The following is a 19,926-nucleotide window of genomic DNA, read 5'->3' on the forward strand; positions in this document are numbered from 1 at the left end:
CAAAGGAGACTGTTGGGTATACCTTCTATCACAGATCCGAAGGCAAGACATTCGTTGCCAAGAATGGATCCTTTCTAGAGAAGGAGTTTCTCTCGAAAGAAGTGAGTGGGAGGAAAGTAGAACTTGATGAGGTAACTGTACCTGCTCCCTTACTGAAAAGTAGTACATCACAGAAAACTGTTTCAGTGACACCTACACCAGTTAGTGAGGAAGCCAATGATAATGATCATGAAACTTCAGATCAAGATACTACTGAACCTCGTAGATCAACCAGAGTAAGATCCGCACCAGAGTGGTACGGTAATCCTGTTCTGCAAGTCATGCTACTAGATCATGATGAACCTACGAACTATGAAGAAGCGATGGTGAGCCCAGATTCCGCAAAGTGGCTTGAAGCCATGAAATCTGAGATGGGATCCATGTATGAGAACAAAGTATGGACTATGGTTGACTTGCCCGATGATCGGCAAGCAATTGAAAATAAATGGATCTTTAAGAAGAAGACTGACGCTGATGGTAATGTTACTGTCTACAAAGCTCGACTTGTCGCAAAAGGTTTTCGGCAAGTTCAAGGGATTGACTACGATGAGACCTTCTCACCCGTAGCGATGCTTAAGTCCGTCCGAATCATGTTAGCGATTGTCGCATTTTATGATTATGAAATTTGGCAGATGGATGTCAAAACTGCATTCCTGAATGGATTTCTGGAAGAAGAGTTGTATATGATGCAACCGGAAGGTTTTGTCGATCCAAAGGGAGCTAACAAAGTGTGCAAGCTCCAGCGATCCATTTATGGACTGGTGCAAGCCTCTCGGAGTTGGAATAAACGTTTTGATAGTGTGATCAAAACATTTGGTTTTATACAGACTTTCGGAGAAGCCTGTATTTACAAGAAAGTAAGTGGGAGCTCTGTAGCATTTCTGATATTATATGTGGATGACATATTGCTGATTGGAAATGATATAGAATTTCTGGATAGCATAAAGGGATACTTGAATAAAAGTTTTTCACTGAAAGACCTCGATGAAGCTACTTACATATTAGGCATTAAGATCTATAGAGATAGATCAAGACGCTTAATTGGACTTTCACAAAGCACATACCTTGACAAAATTTTGAAGAAGTTCAAAATGGATCAAGCAAAGAAAGGGTTCTTGCCTGTGTTACAAGGTGTGAAGTTGAGTAAGACTCAATGCCCGACCACTGCAGAAGGTAGAGAGAATATGAAAGATGTTCCCTATGCATCAGCCATAGGATCTATCATGTATGCAATGCTGTGTACCAGACCTGATGTGTGCCTTGCTATAAGTTTAGCAGGGAGGTACCAAAGTAATCCAGGAGTGGATCACTGGACAGCGGTCAAGAACATCCTGAAATACCTGAAAAGGACTAAGGATATGTTTCTCGTATATGGAGGTGACAAAGAGCTCACCGTAAAAGGTTACGTTGATGCAAGCTTTGACACTGATCCGGACGATTCTAAATCGCAAACCGGATACGTGTTTACATTAAACGGTGGAGCTGTTAGTTGGTGCAGTTCTAAACAAAGTGTCGTAGCGGGATCTACATGTGAAGCGGAGTACATAGCTGCTTCGGAAGCAGCGAACGAAGGAGTCTGGTTGAAGGAGTTCATATCCGATCTAGGTGTTATACCTAATGCATCGGGTCCAATGAAAATCTTTTGTGACAATACTGGTGCAATTGCCTTGGCAAAGGAATCCAGATTTCACAAAAGGACCAAACACATCAAGAGACGCTTCAACTCCATCCGGGATCTAGTCCAGGTGGGAGACATAGAGATTTGCAAGATACATACGGATCTGAATGTTGCAGACCCGTTGACTAAGCCTCTTCCACGAGCAAAACATGATCAGCACCAAGGCTCCATGGGTGTTAGATTCATTACAGTGTAATCTAGATTATTGACTCTAGTGCAAGTGGGAGACTGAAGGAAATATGCCCTAGAGGCAATAATAAAGTTATTATTTATTTCCTTGTAATCATGATAAATGTTTATTATTCATGCTAGAATTGTATTAACCGGAAACATAATACATGTGTGAATACATAGACAAACAAAGTGTCACTAGTATGCCTCTACTTGACTAGCTCGTTAATCAAAGATGGTTATGTTTCCTGACCATGAACAATGAGTTGTTATTTGATTAACGAGGTCACATCATTAGTTGAATGATCTGATTGACATGACCCATTCCATTAGCTTAGCACCCGATCGTTTAGTATGTTGCTATTGCTTTCTTCATGACTTATACATGTTCCTATGACTATGAGATTATGCAACTCCCGTTTACCGGAGGAACACTTTGGGTGCTACCAAACGTCACAACGTAACTGGGTGATTATAAAGGAGCATTACAGGTGTCTCCAAAGGTAGATGTTGGGTTGGCATATTTCGAGATTAGGATTTGTCACTCCGATTGTCGGAGAGGTATCTCTGGGCCCTCTCGGTAATGCACATCACATAAGCCTTGCAAGCATTACAACTAATGAGTTAGTTGCGAGATGATGTATTACGGAACGAGTAAAGAGACTTGCCGGTAACGAGATTGAACTAGGTATTGGATACCGACGATCGAATCTCGGGCAAGTAACATACCGATGACAAAGGGAACAACGTATGTTGTTATGCGGTCTGACCGATAAAGATCTTCGTAGAATATGTAGGAGCCAATATGGGCATCCAGGTCCCGCTATTGGTTATTGACCGGAGACGTGTCTCGGTCATGTCTACATTGTTCTCGAACCCGTAGGGTCCGCACGCTTAAGGTTACGATGACAGTTATATTATGAGTTTATGCATTTTGATGTACCGAATGTTGTTCGGAGTCCCGGATGTGATCATGGACATGACGAGGAGTCTCGAAATGGTAGAGACATAAAGATTGATATATTGGAAGCCTATGTTTGGATATCGGAAGTGTTCCGGGTGAAATCAGAATTTTACCGGAATACCGGGAGGGTTACCGGAACCCCCCGGGAGCTATATGGGCCATAGTGGGCCTTAGTGGAAAAGAGAAGGGGCTGCCCTAGATGGGCTGCACGCCTCCCCCTTCCCCTAGTCCTATTAGGACTAGGAGAGGTGGCCGGCCCCCTCCTCCTCTTTTCCCCCTCCGCAAATCCTATTCCGACTAGGATTGGGGGGGCAGGGGAATCCTACTCCCAGAGGGAGTAGGACTCTCCTGCGCCCTCCTCCTTGGCCGGCCAGCCTCCCCCCTCTACTCCTTTATATACGGAGGCAGGGGGCACCTCTAGACACACAAGTTGATCCACGTGATCTATTCCTTAGCCGTGTGCGGTGCCCCCTGCCACCATATTCCTCGATAATACTGTAGCGGAGTTTAGGCGAAGCCCTGCTGCTGTAGTACATCAAGATCGTCACCACGCCGTCGTACTGACGGAACTCTTCCCCGACACTTTGCTGGATCGGAGTCCGGGGATCGTCATCGAGCTGAACGTGTGCTCGAACTCGGAGGTGCCGTAGTTTCGGTGCTTGATCGGTTGGATCGTGAGGACGTACGACTACTTCCTCTACGTCGTGTCATCGCTTCCGCAGTCGGTCTGCGTTGGGTACGTAGACAACACTCTCCCCCTCGTTGCTATGCATCACATGATCTTGCGTGTGCGTAGGAAATTTTTTGAAATTACTACGAAACCCAACAGTTGTGTGTGGCCATATCCTTGCACCGGACCAGGAAGTCCTCCGGGTAGTAGGCTCTAATGGAGATGTCCCCTGGAGCCAGCCTGAATTCCCCGATGATCGCAGCGGCCGCCGACGCCAAGTCCACCGCAGGGCGAGGGCCGCCAATGGAGACCAGCATCGCCCGCGAGAGCTCCTCCTCCAGCTCACGGAAGTCATCGCCGGACTCGACGAAGACGCAATTGGCCGGCTCCAGCTCTGGTCCGCCCACCGGAACGCGCGGCTCCACGGCCACAGAGAACTGGGGGCCTACCACACTCCCGCCGGACTCCGCACCGACCACCTGGCTCCAAGACTGCACCACGCGAACTGCGCCTGCCAGTGGGGGGCCCAGCGGTGGCGGGGGTAGCCCCGGCTCAAAGCGCACAGCCCCAGGCGGTGGCGGACCAGGTGGTGGCGGGGGGGGCACGGGGAGACCACCCTGGGCCGCAAACGAAGCCGGGGCCTGGCGCAATGCCGGCGGCGGCTGCGGGGGCAAGAGACTCAGGGGACGAGCTGCGTGGCCTCGTGTAGCCCCGCGAGGTGTGGTTGTCACCACCACAACGGACACAGTGCGTCGTGTTCTTGCAGTCCGTCGAGATGTGGCCGTCGTCACGGCCGCAGTTGTAGTAGCACCCAAACAGAGCAGCAGGGAGCTTGGAGTCGCGGCGCGGCCTAGACGCCAGGACGTTGTGCAGCCGCCTCGAGCGCCCACGATGCACGGGCGGGGAGCGCAGCCTCTGAGCTCCACGGTGGCGGTCACGCTAGATCTGCCACCTGGGGGCCTCCGCCTCCCGCCCCGGAGGATGGGAGTCGGCTGCCGCCGCCGCACCGCCCTGGACGATGGGGCCATGGGCGGAGCCGACCACCTGCGGGATGATGAGCGAGCGGATCTGGGGTCACGGCAGGGGAGAAGGGGAGGGGAGCCCAGCCGAGGAAGAAGCCGAGAGGGAAACCCGGGAAGCCAAGCGCGCGAGAGAGGTGGACACCGCCTCCAGAGCGGACGACAGCGGGGAAAGTGGCCGCCGAAGCTGGGGTGGCTTACGGCGCGGTGCGCAGGGGAGGGGAGCTAGGGAGCTAGAGGGCGGGAGCTCCAAAAAATTCCTTACTAGTGCGGGCGCTTGAGCACTTCTTCCGCGGTGACATGCGTGGACTGCCCTCAATTAACAAGGCGATCGTCTCGCTGCTGCCCAAGAAAATGGGTGCGGTGGAGCTGAAGGACTTTAGGCCGGTGAGCCTCATACATGGTGCCATCAAGATTTTCGAGAAGATCCTGGCTACGCGGTTGGCGGCAGAGCTCCCGCATCTTGTGGGCAATCACCAGAGTGCATTTGTCAGCGGGCGATTCCTCATGACAATTTTATGCTCGTGCAGTGCACGGCTAGGCGGCTGCATGCCCTACAGGAGCCCACGGTGCTTATGAAGCTGGACATTTCGAAGGCCTTCGACACCATCCAATGGCCGTTTCTCCTCGAGGTTTTGGAGACCATGGGGTTTGGTGCGAGGTGGAGGGCTTGGATATGCGGTATTCTCTCCACGTCGACCACGAGAGTCACTGTTAATGGTGTGCCCGGTGAGACGATCTTCAGCTGTTGCGGCCTGTGCCAGGGGGACCCGGTCTCCCCAATGTTATTCATCCTATGCATGGAGCCGTTGCACAGGCTGTTCCTCAAGGCCACGACATCGGGCATCCTCACACCCCTGGCGCGACAAGGGGTACGGCAGCGGCTCTCAATGTTTGCGGATGATGTCACTATCTTCATCAAGCCTCGGCGGTTGGACTTGGCAACTTGTGAATCCATCCTCCACATCTTTGGGCAAGCCTCTGGGTTGCGAGTTAACATGGCAAAGAGCGCAGCACTGCCCATCCGGTGCTCTCAGGAGGAGTTGGCCCTAGTTTGTCACACTTTGGGATGCTCGAGCACTACCTTCCCGTGTGAATACTTAAGCCTCCCGCTGTCACTCAGGAAGCTCATGGCGGCCCAACTCTGGGGCCTGGTGGAACAGTTAGCTACGCGACTACCACATTGGAAGGCGGCAACCCTTCCTAAGAGCAGTCGTGCTATGCTCGTGCAGTCGGTGCTTTGATCAATGGCCATACATTCTATGCTGGCACTAGGCCTACCAACAAAGACAATTGCAGCGATGAATAAGGTCTGCCATGGATTCATGTGGGCTGGCAAGGCAGAAGTGAGCGGAGGCGCGTGCGCCGTAGCCTGGAGTCGGGTGTGCACGCCCAAGTGGTCTGGCAGTCTTGGCATACCAGACTTGGCCTAGACCAATGTGGCATTGCAGGCCAAATGGCTATGGCTGCAGAGGGTGGATCGGGACAGACCCTGGCTGGAGTTCTCGTTCTCAGTGCCGAAGGAAGCAATGCAACTTTTCCAGGCTGCAACAAGAGCCATCATTGGCGACGGACGGTGGCTAGACGGTTAGGATATAGGAGATGGCACCACGGGCGTACAGTGCAGTCCCAGCGCGGACAAGGAAAGAAAGGACAGTCTTTGAGTCCGTTGCACAAGGCAGTTGGGCCACGGATATCGGGCCTAGCATCGACATGGCCGGATTGGACGAATACATGAGCATCTGGCCCAGGATAGCGACAGTGCAGCTACAGGAGGGAGCCGCGGATTTCATCTCGTGGTCCTGGGAGAGCAGCGGCAAGTTCTCGGCTAGGTCGGCCTATGCGGCCAAATTTGCCGTACGGCAGGTCTCGCCCAAGGCAGCTTTTACATGGTGTTCGAGGACTCCGCTCCGGTGCCGGTTCTTCGCGTGGTTGGCGATCTTGGACTGTTGTTGGACTTCTGATAGGCTGGCACGCCGTAGCCTGCCACACCAGGATACGTGTCCTTTTTGCGACCAGGAAGACGAAACGATCAGCCATCTACTCGTGAGTGCGTGCTAGTAAAGGAGGTTTGGACCCGGGTCTTCTCTGCCCTAGGTAATCGTAGAGGCGCGACGCAGGCAGGAGAGGCATTGCAGGCATGGTGCACAAGGCAGAGCATGCACAGGCAACACGCGAAGACGATCCGCACCATCTGTCTACTAACCCTATGGGAGTTGTGGAAGCACAAGAATGCTATAGTATTTGATGGGGCGGCGGTATGCCTGGCACGTCTTATGGATAGAATCACAAGTGAGAGCAGGGTTTGGAAGCAGGCGGGCATTTTGCGGGGCGACTTAGCGGCGGCCTTCATAGCGGCACCAGAGTGGGCACAGGGCGAGTAGTCAGCTTAGTGCAACGGCGGACGGCGATGTGACGCCTGTACATTCATGATTAATGTAACCGTGGAGGGCTCTTCCCCCTTTCTTCTTTAATATACTCGTGCATATTCGAGAAAAAAAGTCCCAGGTTTACAAATCTGTGACTTAGCATTTCTCTTTTTTTGAGTTGTGCAATTCATTGAATCTAGCATGTCATCAATTCGAATGCTCCCAGGTTTTAGTAGCCTTGGCTCGTTGATTTCTGTTTCAGTAGCACGGAATATACAACACACATACACACACACACACAAATTGAAGCTGGAAACGGATGCTGGTTGGGATTGGCTGTTGCTCTGCTAACTGAACTTGATTGAGAGGCCTTTGAGTACAGAGGCAGCGTTGGTGCAAGCGTTAGTGCAATGATGAGCTTGTCACCGGCGTATTGCAGGGTGACAGGTGGGTGCTGGTATTGATCTAGAGGTCCAATAGGCCAAAATGAAAATAAAAGACCAGAAATAAGTTACGTTAAAGAGAGAAACAGGGAGGTCACGAATCAACGATCGTACCCTTCGATCTCACCTTACGCGCCCTGATCGGGGGCACCCTAACCAACTATGGTTTTGGTCCCCTGTCGCCAGCGCACATAAAAAGATGGGGGAGCAGCCGGCACCTATGTCAGACTAGTTCTCGTACAGTTTACTCCTGCTCCCCACATCCCTAAACCCTAACCGATCTGGGGGAGCGCTGCACGACGGGAAGATCATCTCCAAGCTCTGCCCCTGTCCCAGGGCAGTGCCGGTGGCGCCCGGAGGGACACCGCTACCTGCAGCGAGCATCTTCACCGAGCCTGCATCGAGCAGGCACGGGACTTCGCACCGTCGACACCAATGGCTGCTTCCATTGGTGGTAAGAACCTAATCCATCTCTCTGATCTGTGCTATTAGGTGATCTAATGCATGGCTTACGATTTGTTAAGTATATCCTACGGGATTATAAGTCTAACAGTGGGGTGTTGGGCTTTGGGCATGAATCATAATATGGTGGCAGAAGTGTACGTGGTGAAATGCACGTGCGATCAACCGTTGCAGTATGTCAGCCAGGATGATCAACAGATGAGACTTAAAACCGCAGTACGTAGCACTTCTTTTGCTGTGCATTCATAGAAAATCACAAGGTGTGCGTTCCTTTGTCCGTCCTAGCAGCATCGAATGTGATACGGCGTCATAATGCAAATTGCAGCTAGAACAGGATGATACATCTGAAGCCGGAAAAAGAAAAAGGCAACTTGCTCTGTTCCGAAACAAGGGGAAGAATAATCACAGTCGGTAACTTATGCAGTGCTGCAGCTTCAAGATTAGCCATGTACGAACACAGCAGCTGGCTGAGTTGAAGCAACCGTGCACAGCACATCATCACACTTACATGAGCCCACCAAATTAGATAGCCTGCGTGGATGCGAGGTTAGAGCACATCATCACACTTGTAGGTGTAGCGATTGAGGTCGTAAGAAAGATGGCTTCGGGTTGATCCATATATTTATTTTGTCAAACTCCGTTGAATAATTTAGGATGGCTGTGTGCATCGCTGAATGCAGAGGTAATCCTCCTTTTTGAAAAAAAGCCCTCAGACACACTTGCTTTACTCTATGCATCGCGTTAGTATTGCTGTACTCACCCACCCCGAAATCAAAAAATCTCTCTGTCTCGTTTGGTTTCGTCCACCGGTCAGTCACGGCTATTTAGGATGGACTGAATCTCTGTTTCACGGTCGCTTGTTACTTTTACCGGAATTGTACTGCTCGCTGCCTCTTTCCCTTTTCACCGCGTGGGCGGACAGCCATATAAGCACGTGCGTGCGTCGAGGAGGGCATCACCTTGTATCCACAACTACTGCTACCCTAAATTCCTCTAGCTTCAGTAGAAATCCCCAATTCATAGACGGGTCTCCACCATCGGGAGTTTATCTTATCTTATCTCTGATTTGTGCTATTCTGTTGGTTTATACTGTCGATCCATGTCGGGATTTGACAGGTCCGAGCGGGACAGGGCGCAACGGCGGCAGCGGGATTTGTGCTATATTAACTCTGTCTGCTATACCACTCGGAGTAGTCAACCTCGGAAGAGTGTCTTGGCTTTGTCCACTTAACAAGGGTTGCATGTCTTCATTTTTTACAACAACCTGACATGAACTCAACCTTTTAGATCGCACATACTGTAGTTTCATCTCCACTTGTTTCATTGTAGGTCTCTCTTCACCTCGTAGTTGCAAGCAAGTCTCCGCAAGATTGGCGACATCATTAATCTCTTCATTTGTTGCTTCCTCGAAAACTTGAGTAGCTACTATTTCTGCAAGTGGTTTCTCCCTCATCTCCCAAAGGAAGTAGTTGGACAAGTTTTGCGTTAGCCCAGAGTCACTTGTAAAAATAGGCTTCTTTCTGAGTAGCAACTCTACAAGTACTACAGCAAAACTATAGACATCACTCTTCTCATTTAACATACCCGTGTGGTAATACTCTGGATCCAAGTATCCAAATGTGCCTTGTATATTTGTAACAACATGAGTTTGGTCAATAGGAACCAACCTTGAAGCACCAAAATCTGATACTTTCGCAGTGTAATTTCCATCCAAGAGTATGTTAGTGGACTTCACATCTCGATGAAATATCGACACTGAAGCAGCTGAGTGGAGGTAATAGAGTGCTCCAGCAGCTTCTGCAGCAATTTTCAAATAATCATCCCAGGACAAGGCAGAGTTGCTAGTGGTCCTGGCATGAAGGATTCCAAATAATGAACCATTTGGGATGAAGTCATATACTAGCAGCGGGACTTCAGTCTCGAGACAACAACCGAAGAGCTTCACGATATTCCGGTGATTAATCTGTGAGAGGACAGCAATCTCATTGATGAATTGACTTATCTCAACTTGCTCAGTGACTTTAGACTTCTTTATGGCCACTACCCGTTGGTCGGATAAGATGCCTTTATAAACCAATGCATGTCCTCCTCGGCCAACAATACGTGTAGCATCAAAGTTATTTGTTGCCTTTTCTAACTCTGGTAGTGAGAAAATCTTAGTATTGTCACTCGCATTCTCATCCGATGATATCAATTGTTCGAGGAGTAGACCTTGGTTCTGCAGAAAATACTTTCTTCGTAGTTTCTTCTTGATGTCTTTCTTCCGTCTATGGATGAGTAATATTACAATTGACATGAGATGTAGAATTCCAAAACCAACGCTGATCCCGATTGCGATACCTGTAATGATTATGCTCGTCATCATTGTTCAGGATTTTCTGTTGCTCATTACGTGGATTTGCTTGTATCATAGAACTCACCTAGTACCAGATTTTGTTTTTTGGTCGATGTGCACATCTTTATTGTAGTATCATAGACTGTATTACTAGGGCCTTGGGTGCAGTAGTAACTTCCTGCGGTGTTGTGACAAATCCCATTACATGCTCCTGGTATATTGCACTCATCAACATCTGCAACAATAAATAAAATGCGAGATAAAAATACATAAATATTTTAATTAAGTTGTGCATTGGTGCCTGCATGTAATACTAGATCTGCGACAAGAAATTGGTGACTGCATGTAATACTAATTAATCCATATCATTAGGGGCAAGAAATTATAGAATGAACTCATACAGATCTTTGTGCATAGACAACTTATTTGGAGGTAACCATGTGCATAAAGTAGATAGAGAGGTTAAGCTTGAGCACGTTTTTCCATATCTATGATTTTTTTGACTTTGAGATTATTTTGAGATATAAAGGTATCGCTTCTTGAAAAGGTGTAAATCACCCATTTATTTTTGGCATTTCCCTAACAAGGAGACATTTTGCATATTAGTATGATTTAGGAGGTGCACAACGGTGGAGGAGGCAGCGTGATGCAGTGTGTACGTACCTTTGCACCCATCGGCGATAGATGGATTTCCGTCAAAGCCGGCCAGACATTTGCAACGGTAACCGACATATTCTTGTTGGGAGTTGACACCCAAGCATATGCTATTCATGCTGACACATGCATATCCGGTCCTATTCTCCTGTGCCTCATGGCATGTTAAATTGGCTACGGCCCACTGCTGCGGTATTACACCCCCGGAGGCAACATAGAGGCCTGGATCTTTAGGTACATGCACCGAAAGGTGGTCTTCATCATATAGGCTGTATTTAACATTCACTAGTCCCTCTGAGATATTTATATACTTCACATAAGTGCTGGAGTATTCTGTAGCATACTGGTCAGGAAACTGGAGGGCAGACATTGATGAATTTGTACAGTTGAGCTGAAATGACATCCTTGCATAACAACCCGCCTCTAGGCCAAATGGGAAAGGGACATTGATTTCCCCGCACCATCTAGAGCAGTTGGTCTTCTGTTAGTATCGGATTGTACCCTGGTTCCATAAAAAGGTCAGTTCATCTATTTTAGGATTACCCTCTCAAACAAAAAGAACATCATACCCAATACAAGAGATCACGTGATCAATTCCAAAAGATCCTAATGAATTAATGACATGACCAACACAGTCAGTTTTTCTTTTTAGGGAGTTAGAGCAACCAGATAGTACTATAAAAGAACCACAGGCCAAATGTATATGAGCTATATTAGGTAGGGTCGACATCTGCATGTCGTTTCCTTGTCGAAGGTGTTGGCTTGAAGTTCTACTTAAGGGTGGGTGATATCCCTATGTTTGACTATGGTTGGACCAACCAATAGTGTCTCATGAGTAGCGATTCAAAGGTGTTGTTTTCGTGCCTTGCGCCCTTTTTTACGTCAAATGTCGCTTAACTGGCAGATTATGGTCTGGTCATAGGTTTTATGGTAGGACTACAGAGATGCCGCCGTGAAGCAGATTCAATGTGGATGGCCTTGATTTCATTTCCTTTCTGTAAGCCAATTTGTTCAGTTCAATATTTGGCATTGGTTTTCATTTATTACAATAGTAAATAATATATCGCTGTGTGTACCAATCTATGCAGACGTTGGAGATAATCCTCTTTAAAAAGAAATTTTTAGGTGAACAATTAGTTATGCTGGCACTAGACAAAAGTCTAAGAGCAGTGGCGGGGCTAGGGGGGACTGGCAGGAGCCATGGCTCCCCCCATGACCCAGGAGTGTAGTATAATACGCGTATTTTGATTACTAATACTTGGGCCCTCCTGTCAATACTAACACGCATTTGCCCCCCCCCCCCCCCCCCGCCCCAAATTGATTTTTCCTGGCTCCGCCGCTGTCTAAGAAACACCTTTGTAAATAAGGAGAGAGAGATATACTATATTTGTTATCTTATCATAGATAAAAATCTTTCCATAAGGCCCTAGGTGAAATCGGAGGTGGCACCACATAAATGGTAGAATGATCCTACAACTTATATGACATAAAAGAGCCTGGGATACCGGAAATTCAAAACGAAGCTTGAACTCATACGCTCCCGCATGAGTAGTAAAAATAGTTTAAAAGATCACATTTCTTTTACATTGAACATTTTCGTCCTTCTAACTACATGAAAATTTCATGAAGAAAAGACTTGTGGGTGGTCAGGCAAAATATCGATGCTGAAGAAAGTTGTTTTCTTTAGGAAATGTGGATGCAGTTAGGAGACCTGTCCATTAAAAAATCAGAAATGTTAGATATTTTTAATTTATTAGATTTTACTATTCACACGAGAGCAGTGGACCCAAATTCCAAAACGCCTCACCCCAAGATACAACATGTTAGAATACCATGCATGGGGAAAACCATATATATAAACTCATCATGCAAGCTTGGCTGGCGGCTGCGCCGAAGAGGAAAGCACCAGCTTTTTATTGCTTTAACTTTTTTGTGAAGCCTATATATGCGAGCATGTGAGAAAAAGATTGGTTACTGTTGAAGAAAATTTATGAAATTTGACTGTATATAGTATGAAAAATAATACACACTGTAAGAAAAGGCTATGATTTTTTTTCTCAGAGTAATTACCTTTGTCACGCGAGCAGCCATCGGTTAGGTATGGATTGCCTCTGTAACCACTGTCGCACACACAATAATAAGCGACGTTAGATGAACCGAATTGCCTCCTGAAGCTATGGCTGCTGAGACATGCATAATCTGTGCGAGGTTCATCAACGGCGATAGCCCAGGAAATAGAAGGATGATCAGAGGTTACATCAATTGTATCCCATATGGAGCTTCGGTTTCTGTGTGCTTTGAACTTCCGCTTCCTAATCTTGCTGCGGACAAACATCATGTCGAAGCCGGCACCAAACCCAGAGATATCGTATGCGGTGCAACATCCTTTACCGTTGCATTTCTGCCTGGCCACCGTATCCGTGATATCTTGGTCAACGCATGTAATCCTGCACTGACCCACGGTATTGTTGGTGCCGTGCTCGAGCACATACATGTCGAAGTCGCAACCAGTGAAGTTTAAACGTAAATAATAGCTAGAGGGAGATCTCCGAGGATTCCAGGACAAGTTGTATGCATCGACCTCAGGTCTCACCGAGACGGACTGGGAAAACGATACATCAATACCTGGTCTGCCATCGCCATCGCCGGTGATGACGATATCACTGACGACCTCGGTGATGCCGTCGTGAAGGAAGAGTCTAGGGGTGGCATCGTGGTTGTTGTTGCAGATGAGCTCAAAGTCTCGCTGCGGCGGCCGGAAGCAGCCCGGTCCTATGCCGAACGAGTAGTCAAAACTCAGGTTGCCACAACTTTTCTGGCAGCCGGCCAGGGAGGGAAGAGTACTCCTGTTCCCGGCTTGGCTTCCTTGCATGCCAGCGGATGCTCGCACGGTTGCCGTCCATAGCAACAGCAGCGCGAGCAAGCAGAGGAACCTCATCTCATATATACCTGTCTAATATCTCTCATCTGCAGGGGAAATGGTGTCTCGCTGCTTTCGTTTCCAGCTTTGGCTCTCTTGCATATATACCTGTCCAATATCACTATGCTGAACGGAATTACACGTTCCATCGCCGTTGCGGAGAAAAAAGAAAGACCAGTAGCACGCCACCATAAATGCAGACTAGCGAGTGGTACATGCTCCACATCCCGGGGGCAATTACTCTTTTTTTGTGTGTGTGTCTATTTTAGGGCGATTGTTAGGAATCAGATTGGACCTTGCCTTATAGATTAGATATTATTGATGTTCATTTGGATGTATATTACAGTAGAGCCCTGTTTAGTCCTTTTTTTTGTCCTGTCGTCTCTTTTGTTGACGCCGATTAGTAATCACAACAGACATTTTCCGAAGTTATTAGTTTGTAAGGCAGGGAACGCCTTTGAACCGTTCACTATCCCCTACCACGGGTTAGAATGTTGTGCCATAAGGTTGGCATCTCTCATGTACGTAACACTTGTGGCAAGAAGAATTCCGCGCGCGTGAAGGGCTTTGGATATTTCTGCAGGGATGGTACCATCCAAAACTACCCTCTCGCCTTGACTGACTTGGTGGAGTCTGAAGTCTTTGTTTCCAAGTGGAGAACAGGACAACAGAGGTAGCTTTCTTCCTTAGAAAACGATCGACTTTTTTCTTTATTTGAATGCATGCAATATTTCCATTACCCTGGCAGCACGGCATCCTCGATCGCTGGCTACCAAAACTCTTACATCATCCAGTAACATCTTTCAGCTGCCAAATGGCTGTGGAACCACAGCCTCCGACGACGGGGAGCTGATCGACCACAGCCAACCCAACAACATGGATGCAACCAGCACTGCCTTATATTTCTCAAAAAAAAAGGGGCACTGCAATATATAGCAGCAGACCTGCCGCCAGGATCTTTTCATGTCCTCTCGAGCAATCAAGCAGTCGGTCCATTACGTACGTCTTTAGCATCAGTGCCAAGACAGATAGATCGATGCGGCATGGTTCCAGCTGTTCACAATCAACTTCAATCTTTGTCAGTTAGAGCGGTGCACGGACATCGATTAGATGGTTGTTTGGGTGAGTGTTTGTTGCCACCAAGCAGCCGCGAGAGCCTCACTCTTCTTAGAACACTACTCAATGCAACAAAATGGATCCATGAGCTTCAGAATATTTCCAAGTTAGTGTTATCGTGGAGTGATTTTTTTAATAGATCAGGGTGGCCAACCCCCCACCTCCCCCCCGGGGTTCTATTGATCATAACGAAATAAGAACAAAAATATTCAGATCATGGACCGAAAACAGGTTCCAGAATATAAATAAAAGGATAGCATTCACCCACACACACAAAAAAACAGGATAGTAGCATAAAAGACCAAAACTATAAATGCACGCTAGTACGACTATGTCACGCCCCAAATGCAGCATAGTTGGGAGAAGCGTCGAGCGCATCCCGCGGCCAAATGTACAGAAGCAGAACTGCGTATGCTGAAGCAAAATGTCGAAACTGAATCAGCGCAACTGCAGGTCAATATTCAGATTGAAGCTACTACTGTCCAAACTGAACCAGCGCAAGTGCGGAGCAACATTTAGACTAAAGCTACCATTGGTAAATCTACTCCTGAGATAGTAGAGGAGTGCTTTGGGAGATGGATTAAATTTTATTAAACAAGAACGAAAAATGGTGTTGGTGGGGTTATCTGCTATGTTTTGGGCAATCTGGAAGAGTCGTAATGCAATTATATTTGATAACAAGAATTATACTGATCCCATGATTTTGGTTCGAATGATGACATACTGGATCATGGCATGGTCTATTTTGCAGATAAGGGACCAAAACAAAAGGGAACTGGATTTGGGCACAAAGCTTCTCGAACAAGTAGCAAGTAAAGTCTACAAATCAGTGCAGGAATGGAGGTACAATGTGGCCAGGCTAGAAGCTTGACGTTTGGCGGGCGGCATGCTACCCTCTATCACTCCGTTGCTGTAGGAACGCTTCCATCGGAAAAACAGGATCGGCAATCCCTCATGCGACGTGCCCCGCGCACGCGTCACGGGAGGTAAAACTAGCCGCCGCCTGCGGGTGCAGCCGGGCGAAGCCCGGTCGGTACCGGCGGCGGCGGGGTGGTCTCGTCTCCTCGCGTGGGACTTCTGGCGTGGGCCGAGGCTGACAGGTCTGGATGCTGCGTTGGCGGCAGGCGCAGCAGCGTGGCAGCGCGCCGGAGACAGCTTTGCGGCGGCGTGGCAGACGTCGAGGTGGTGTGCTTGCATAGCGGTCGGGATCGCCGGCTACTGCGATCTGGCGACAGCTCGGGCTGATTTGGCCGCTCAAGCGAGGCGGGTTGAGGGCGGCGTGGGTCGCGGGCGGCCGACTCCGCCGTGGCCCTCAGCTGGTGTTGTTAGCGGCGCGGCAGTGGTGGTTTGGCCCTAGCGCTTTTCATCCACCAATTCGTCTTCCTGCCGTATGCCAACCTCTTCGATCTGGCCACTGATGAGGTCCGATGTTCCCCGTCGGAGATCTATACAAATTGGCCTATGACGGCTCTGGCTATCCAGATCGGAAATGCATCGGTCGTGCGCGATTATCAGCCATCACGGCCTTATGATAGCGCGGCGCGAAGCTTCGCTTTCTTATCGGTGTCATGGGACATGTATAAATCAAGATTCTCATCACATTGTTAGATGTGGAGAAAGTCATGGCGGCTATGATTGGAGATCTTGAAGCTTTGACGGAAGAATATATTGGTTGCGATGAAGACTGTGTGCCAGGTGATTGGTGACTTGTAATAGCGGCCTCGGCAAGCGGGGGCGGCAACACTGGAAGACTGCATTTTTGGTGGTGCTTCTCGAGTATTGAATCTCGATTCTCAGGGTGAAAACCCAAGGTCTGGCCTTTATTGGTTGTACCTGGAAATGGCCTTGTGAAGGCATTGTTTCTTAGATGAATCAGACTTTCTCCAGGGTGAAAATCCAAGATCTTCGATCGGGCAACGACAACGCTTGTGCATTGTTTCCTTCTTGAAGGCATTGCTTTTAGAGAACTTTTTTTGTAATCCGGGTGTTGTCTTCGGTGGTGAATAGAGTGCTGCTGCAAGTGATTGACCATCTTGGCGGTTTTTTTCTATTTTTTTTATTTGTTTTTTGGATGTGTGTATCTTTGATGTCTTTCAACATCTTGTTGGTATAGAGGTCGGGTGTAATTGGTATCTTCGCGACATTAGTATATTCCCTTTATCGAAAAAAAATATATGTTTCTGTTGTCTTTGTGCGCGTCTGTTGAACTTGTATCAGGCTGTGGCCTGTCTGATGTCATTTGTCTAGATACTTTGGATTTTGTTCTGGCTGGGGCGTCTCCCTAAGCCTGTTTCTGCTTTAGTTGTAGTCGGTTTGACGGCTTTAATCTGCTTTCGAACTGGTGTTTATAGCTCGATTTTGATTTCCATTAATGGAAATCGAAGGGGGAGACCCCTCTTTGATAAAAAAAAAGCTACCATTGGTGACCTGGCTTGTGGTACCCACAAGTCAGCTCAACCCCCAGGGCCCAGCTCCGTCCATGAAGTACTCCAAAGACGAATGGGTCCTACGTTAGCAGTGTGGTGCATATGTAAGTGTCTTGGTTGAGTGTAGTATTAGTAGCGGCTAGTGGAGATGACTATGGCACCCGGTGGATCACTTTTCTTGGGGATGAAGAACCCTAATAAGGACGGCTCTCTTCTCCTTCCATCCTTCTTCTCTATGTAACTGGATTGTTGAATTGAACCAAACCACTTGAGTGAGAGAGAATGGAAGGATCCCTGTTGCTGTTGCTAGGAGGATCGTAACCGACTTCAGAACAACGCTCCACACGGGGATACAAAATAGTAGTTCAATTAGTAGTTCTCCCCACTGAATTTAATTTCACAACTCTTTCTCTGGTGAAAACTCCCAGATTTATGGATTTGTGACTTCACATTTTTCCTTTTGTCTGTTTTTCTTTGAGTGAGCAGGCGTTGCAGAACTACTAATTGATGTAGGACTTGTTTATAAAAGCACAAACTGGGCTATGCATGTCACTCGGCGGAGCCGAATACAGCAATACAGCAAAGGTATCACTTAAATACGGAGGCCTTCCTTTGCTGTCCTCCTTTACATTCAAGACATGTGGTGAAACACCATGCATACATTGCAGCCAGTATAGGGTGCCATCTCCCCTAAAGAATTAGAATAGGATGCTAGTAGATGTTACTCTACTTACTGAAGCTAAAAAAATTGAACAACTTTCTCTGTCAATCCTACAAGCCTGGCTTGGTCATTTTCTCTTTTCATGTCAGTTCAGCCAGGATTGTTGGCTTGAGTCCGTGAGTTGGTTACAAAACTTATGATTGGATCTTTGAAGCCGGGTCAGTATCAGGAGGAACTTATGACTGCATCTTTCAAAGTCATGGCAATTTGTAAACTTATGACTGAATTTATGTACCGCATCCTCTGTTATGGAGGAAGTGGATGGACTATTCAGGAATTACAGGCAAAGCATTATCAGCAGCACATCCCTGTGAAAAAGCTAATTATGGTTTGACGCATCATCAACAGCAACTTAGCCAAAGGAAGTGAGTGTATTAATTACTTGATACTCCTGATAAAGCATCAAGGACTTGGACAAGTTATTTCCTGCAAAAAAGATACATGTATTTTTGTCTGTTCTCGACACAGAGTGTAATTTCACAACTCGATCCTTCTCTGGTGGTAACTCCCAGCTGGTTTCTTAATTTGGAACTCACTGAATTTTGCAGGTCATCGAAAATGCAGTTGTCACTTGTCAGGTTCAGTTAGTATTATTCATTGCTTCCAGTTGCAGTTGGCTAGAAATGCAGTTGCCAAATTCAGCTGGGCTGGCTGTTGCTGTGCTAACTGAAGCCAAAAGACGGACGGCAGCAACAAAAAATGACAGAGTCCATTTATTTATTCATTCAGAGATGAGACAGAGCGCTGAAGCCTGAAGAAGCTCGCCTCCTCCGGCATCTCGACTGCATGCAAGAAGTTTCCTTTAACAACATTTGAAGCAAGTGGATACTACATATTTTTGTGGCAAAAATCTGAGTTGCATCATTTTCCTTTGTAGATGATTACGGGCAAAATGCATCCGCACATAGGGATGAATGATTTGGATACCTCTCTTCTCGGTTCCTGATTTTCGAATTTTCTTTGAAAGAAATGTAGCAAGAGCCTTGCCTTTTTTTACTGTCCACCGAACTACACTTTTTAAGGAACGCCACGGAACTGAATTGGTTTCAGCAGAAGATACAGTTGCTGTGACCGTACTCATGTACGGTTGCCTCGGTGTAATTGTTTGATGTCCATAGCCTAAACTCGATTTCTTTTTGTTTTCAAACTATTTCGACTCTTCCTGCAAGAATCCTGGGTTGCTTAGGATCGGTTGTACTATATTTTGTGTGCCCATGGGTATTTGATTACTACTTTCTTCACCATTCAACTTTGCTTACTGAATGCAACGAGAAAAGGAAGTTTTTCCGGAGAGCTGCGGGACATGACCAAGGTACAACGACATAGCTCAGATGGATGTTAAGCAGAGCAGGGGAAACAGAGGCAAGGAACGGAGCAGTGGTTTCTTTGTGCCACGGATTGGTGCGTGCACTTGCTCCTCTATGCTAGTACCTGCCTAGTCTGTATACATACAGTGAGGATTGTGCTTCTACTAGACATCTTAGAACATCTCTATCCGATCCCCAAACACTATATTACTGTGCCTCCACGGTTTAGCATCGTACAGGATTGGAATGCTGAAGATTGGACACTGAAAATGTCAAGGCTAGTAGTGCTAGTATGTGCCACGATCCATCTCTCCCCGCTGCCTAAGTAAGACAAGTCCACAAAATGCAGTCGAATTTTCTTGCTGAGGAGAGTGATAGTAGCAGCTCTTCTACTCCAACGACGTACATGGCTGTAAGTAAAGTGTTCAGAGAGATGCATATCAAATGATGGTGAGGTCTCTCGGTTAAGATGGTAAAATTTGCCATGCTTGGGTCTGCCAAGAACACCATGGTGACCTGTCTGGATGGTCTAGTCATCTGTTGTTTCCAGTCACAAGGAAACATGCTAGCCAGGCTCTGAAACAACTACTACCTCTTTTTGAGCTGCTGAAACAACAAGTGAACGACAACTA

At 47.5% G+C, this 19,926-nt stretch overlaps 1 protein-coding gene across 1 annotated transcript; it reads right to left on the bottom strand.

Annotated features, from left to right (window-relative positions):
- Positions 1-8,122: 8,122 nt before the first annotated feature.
- On the bottom strand, positions 8,123-13,754 carry LOC147963342 (wall-associated receptor kinase-like 8). Its single transcript, XM_087528087.1, has 4 exons — positions 12,854-13,754; positions 10,814-11,287; positions 10,236-10,385; positions 8,123-10,155 (listed from the first exon to the last, which is right to left on the bottom strand). Exons 1-4 carry the CDS (start codon positions 13,740-13,742, stop codon positions 8,900-8,902), a joined length of 2,769 nt encoding a protein of 922 aa, XP_087384213.1. The 5' UTR covers positions 13,743-13,754; the 3' UTR covers positions 8,123-8,899.
- Between the last annotated feature and the right edge of the window lie 6,172 nt (positions 13,755-19,926).

The sequence above is a fragment of the Triticum urartu genome, chromosome 6A, assembly GCF_056163025.1.
Source record: "Triticum urartu cultivar PI428250 chromosome 6A, HENAU_Tu73, whole genome shotgun sequence".
Lineage (NCBI taxonomy): Eukaryota > Viridiplantae > Streptophyta > Magnoliopsida > Poales > Poaceae > Triticum > Triticum urartu.

Excerpts from the sequence above, each read along its gene's own strand:
- LOC147963342 (XM_087528087.1), bottom strand. The coding sequence starts at position 13,742 with ATGAGGTTCCTCTGCTTGCTCGCGCTGCTGTTGCTATGGACGGCAACC. Across the intron at positions 11,288-12,853 it reads TAATTACTCTGAGAAAAAAA|AGAAGACCAACTGCTCTAGA; the intron begins ATCATAGCCTTT and ends TCCGATACTAAC. Across the intron at positions 10,386-10,813 it reads TATCGCCGATGGGTGCAAAG|ATGTTGATGAGTGCAATATA; the intron begins GTACGTACACAC and ends TTATTGTTGCAG.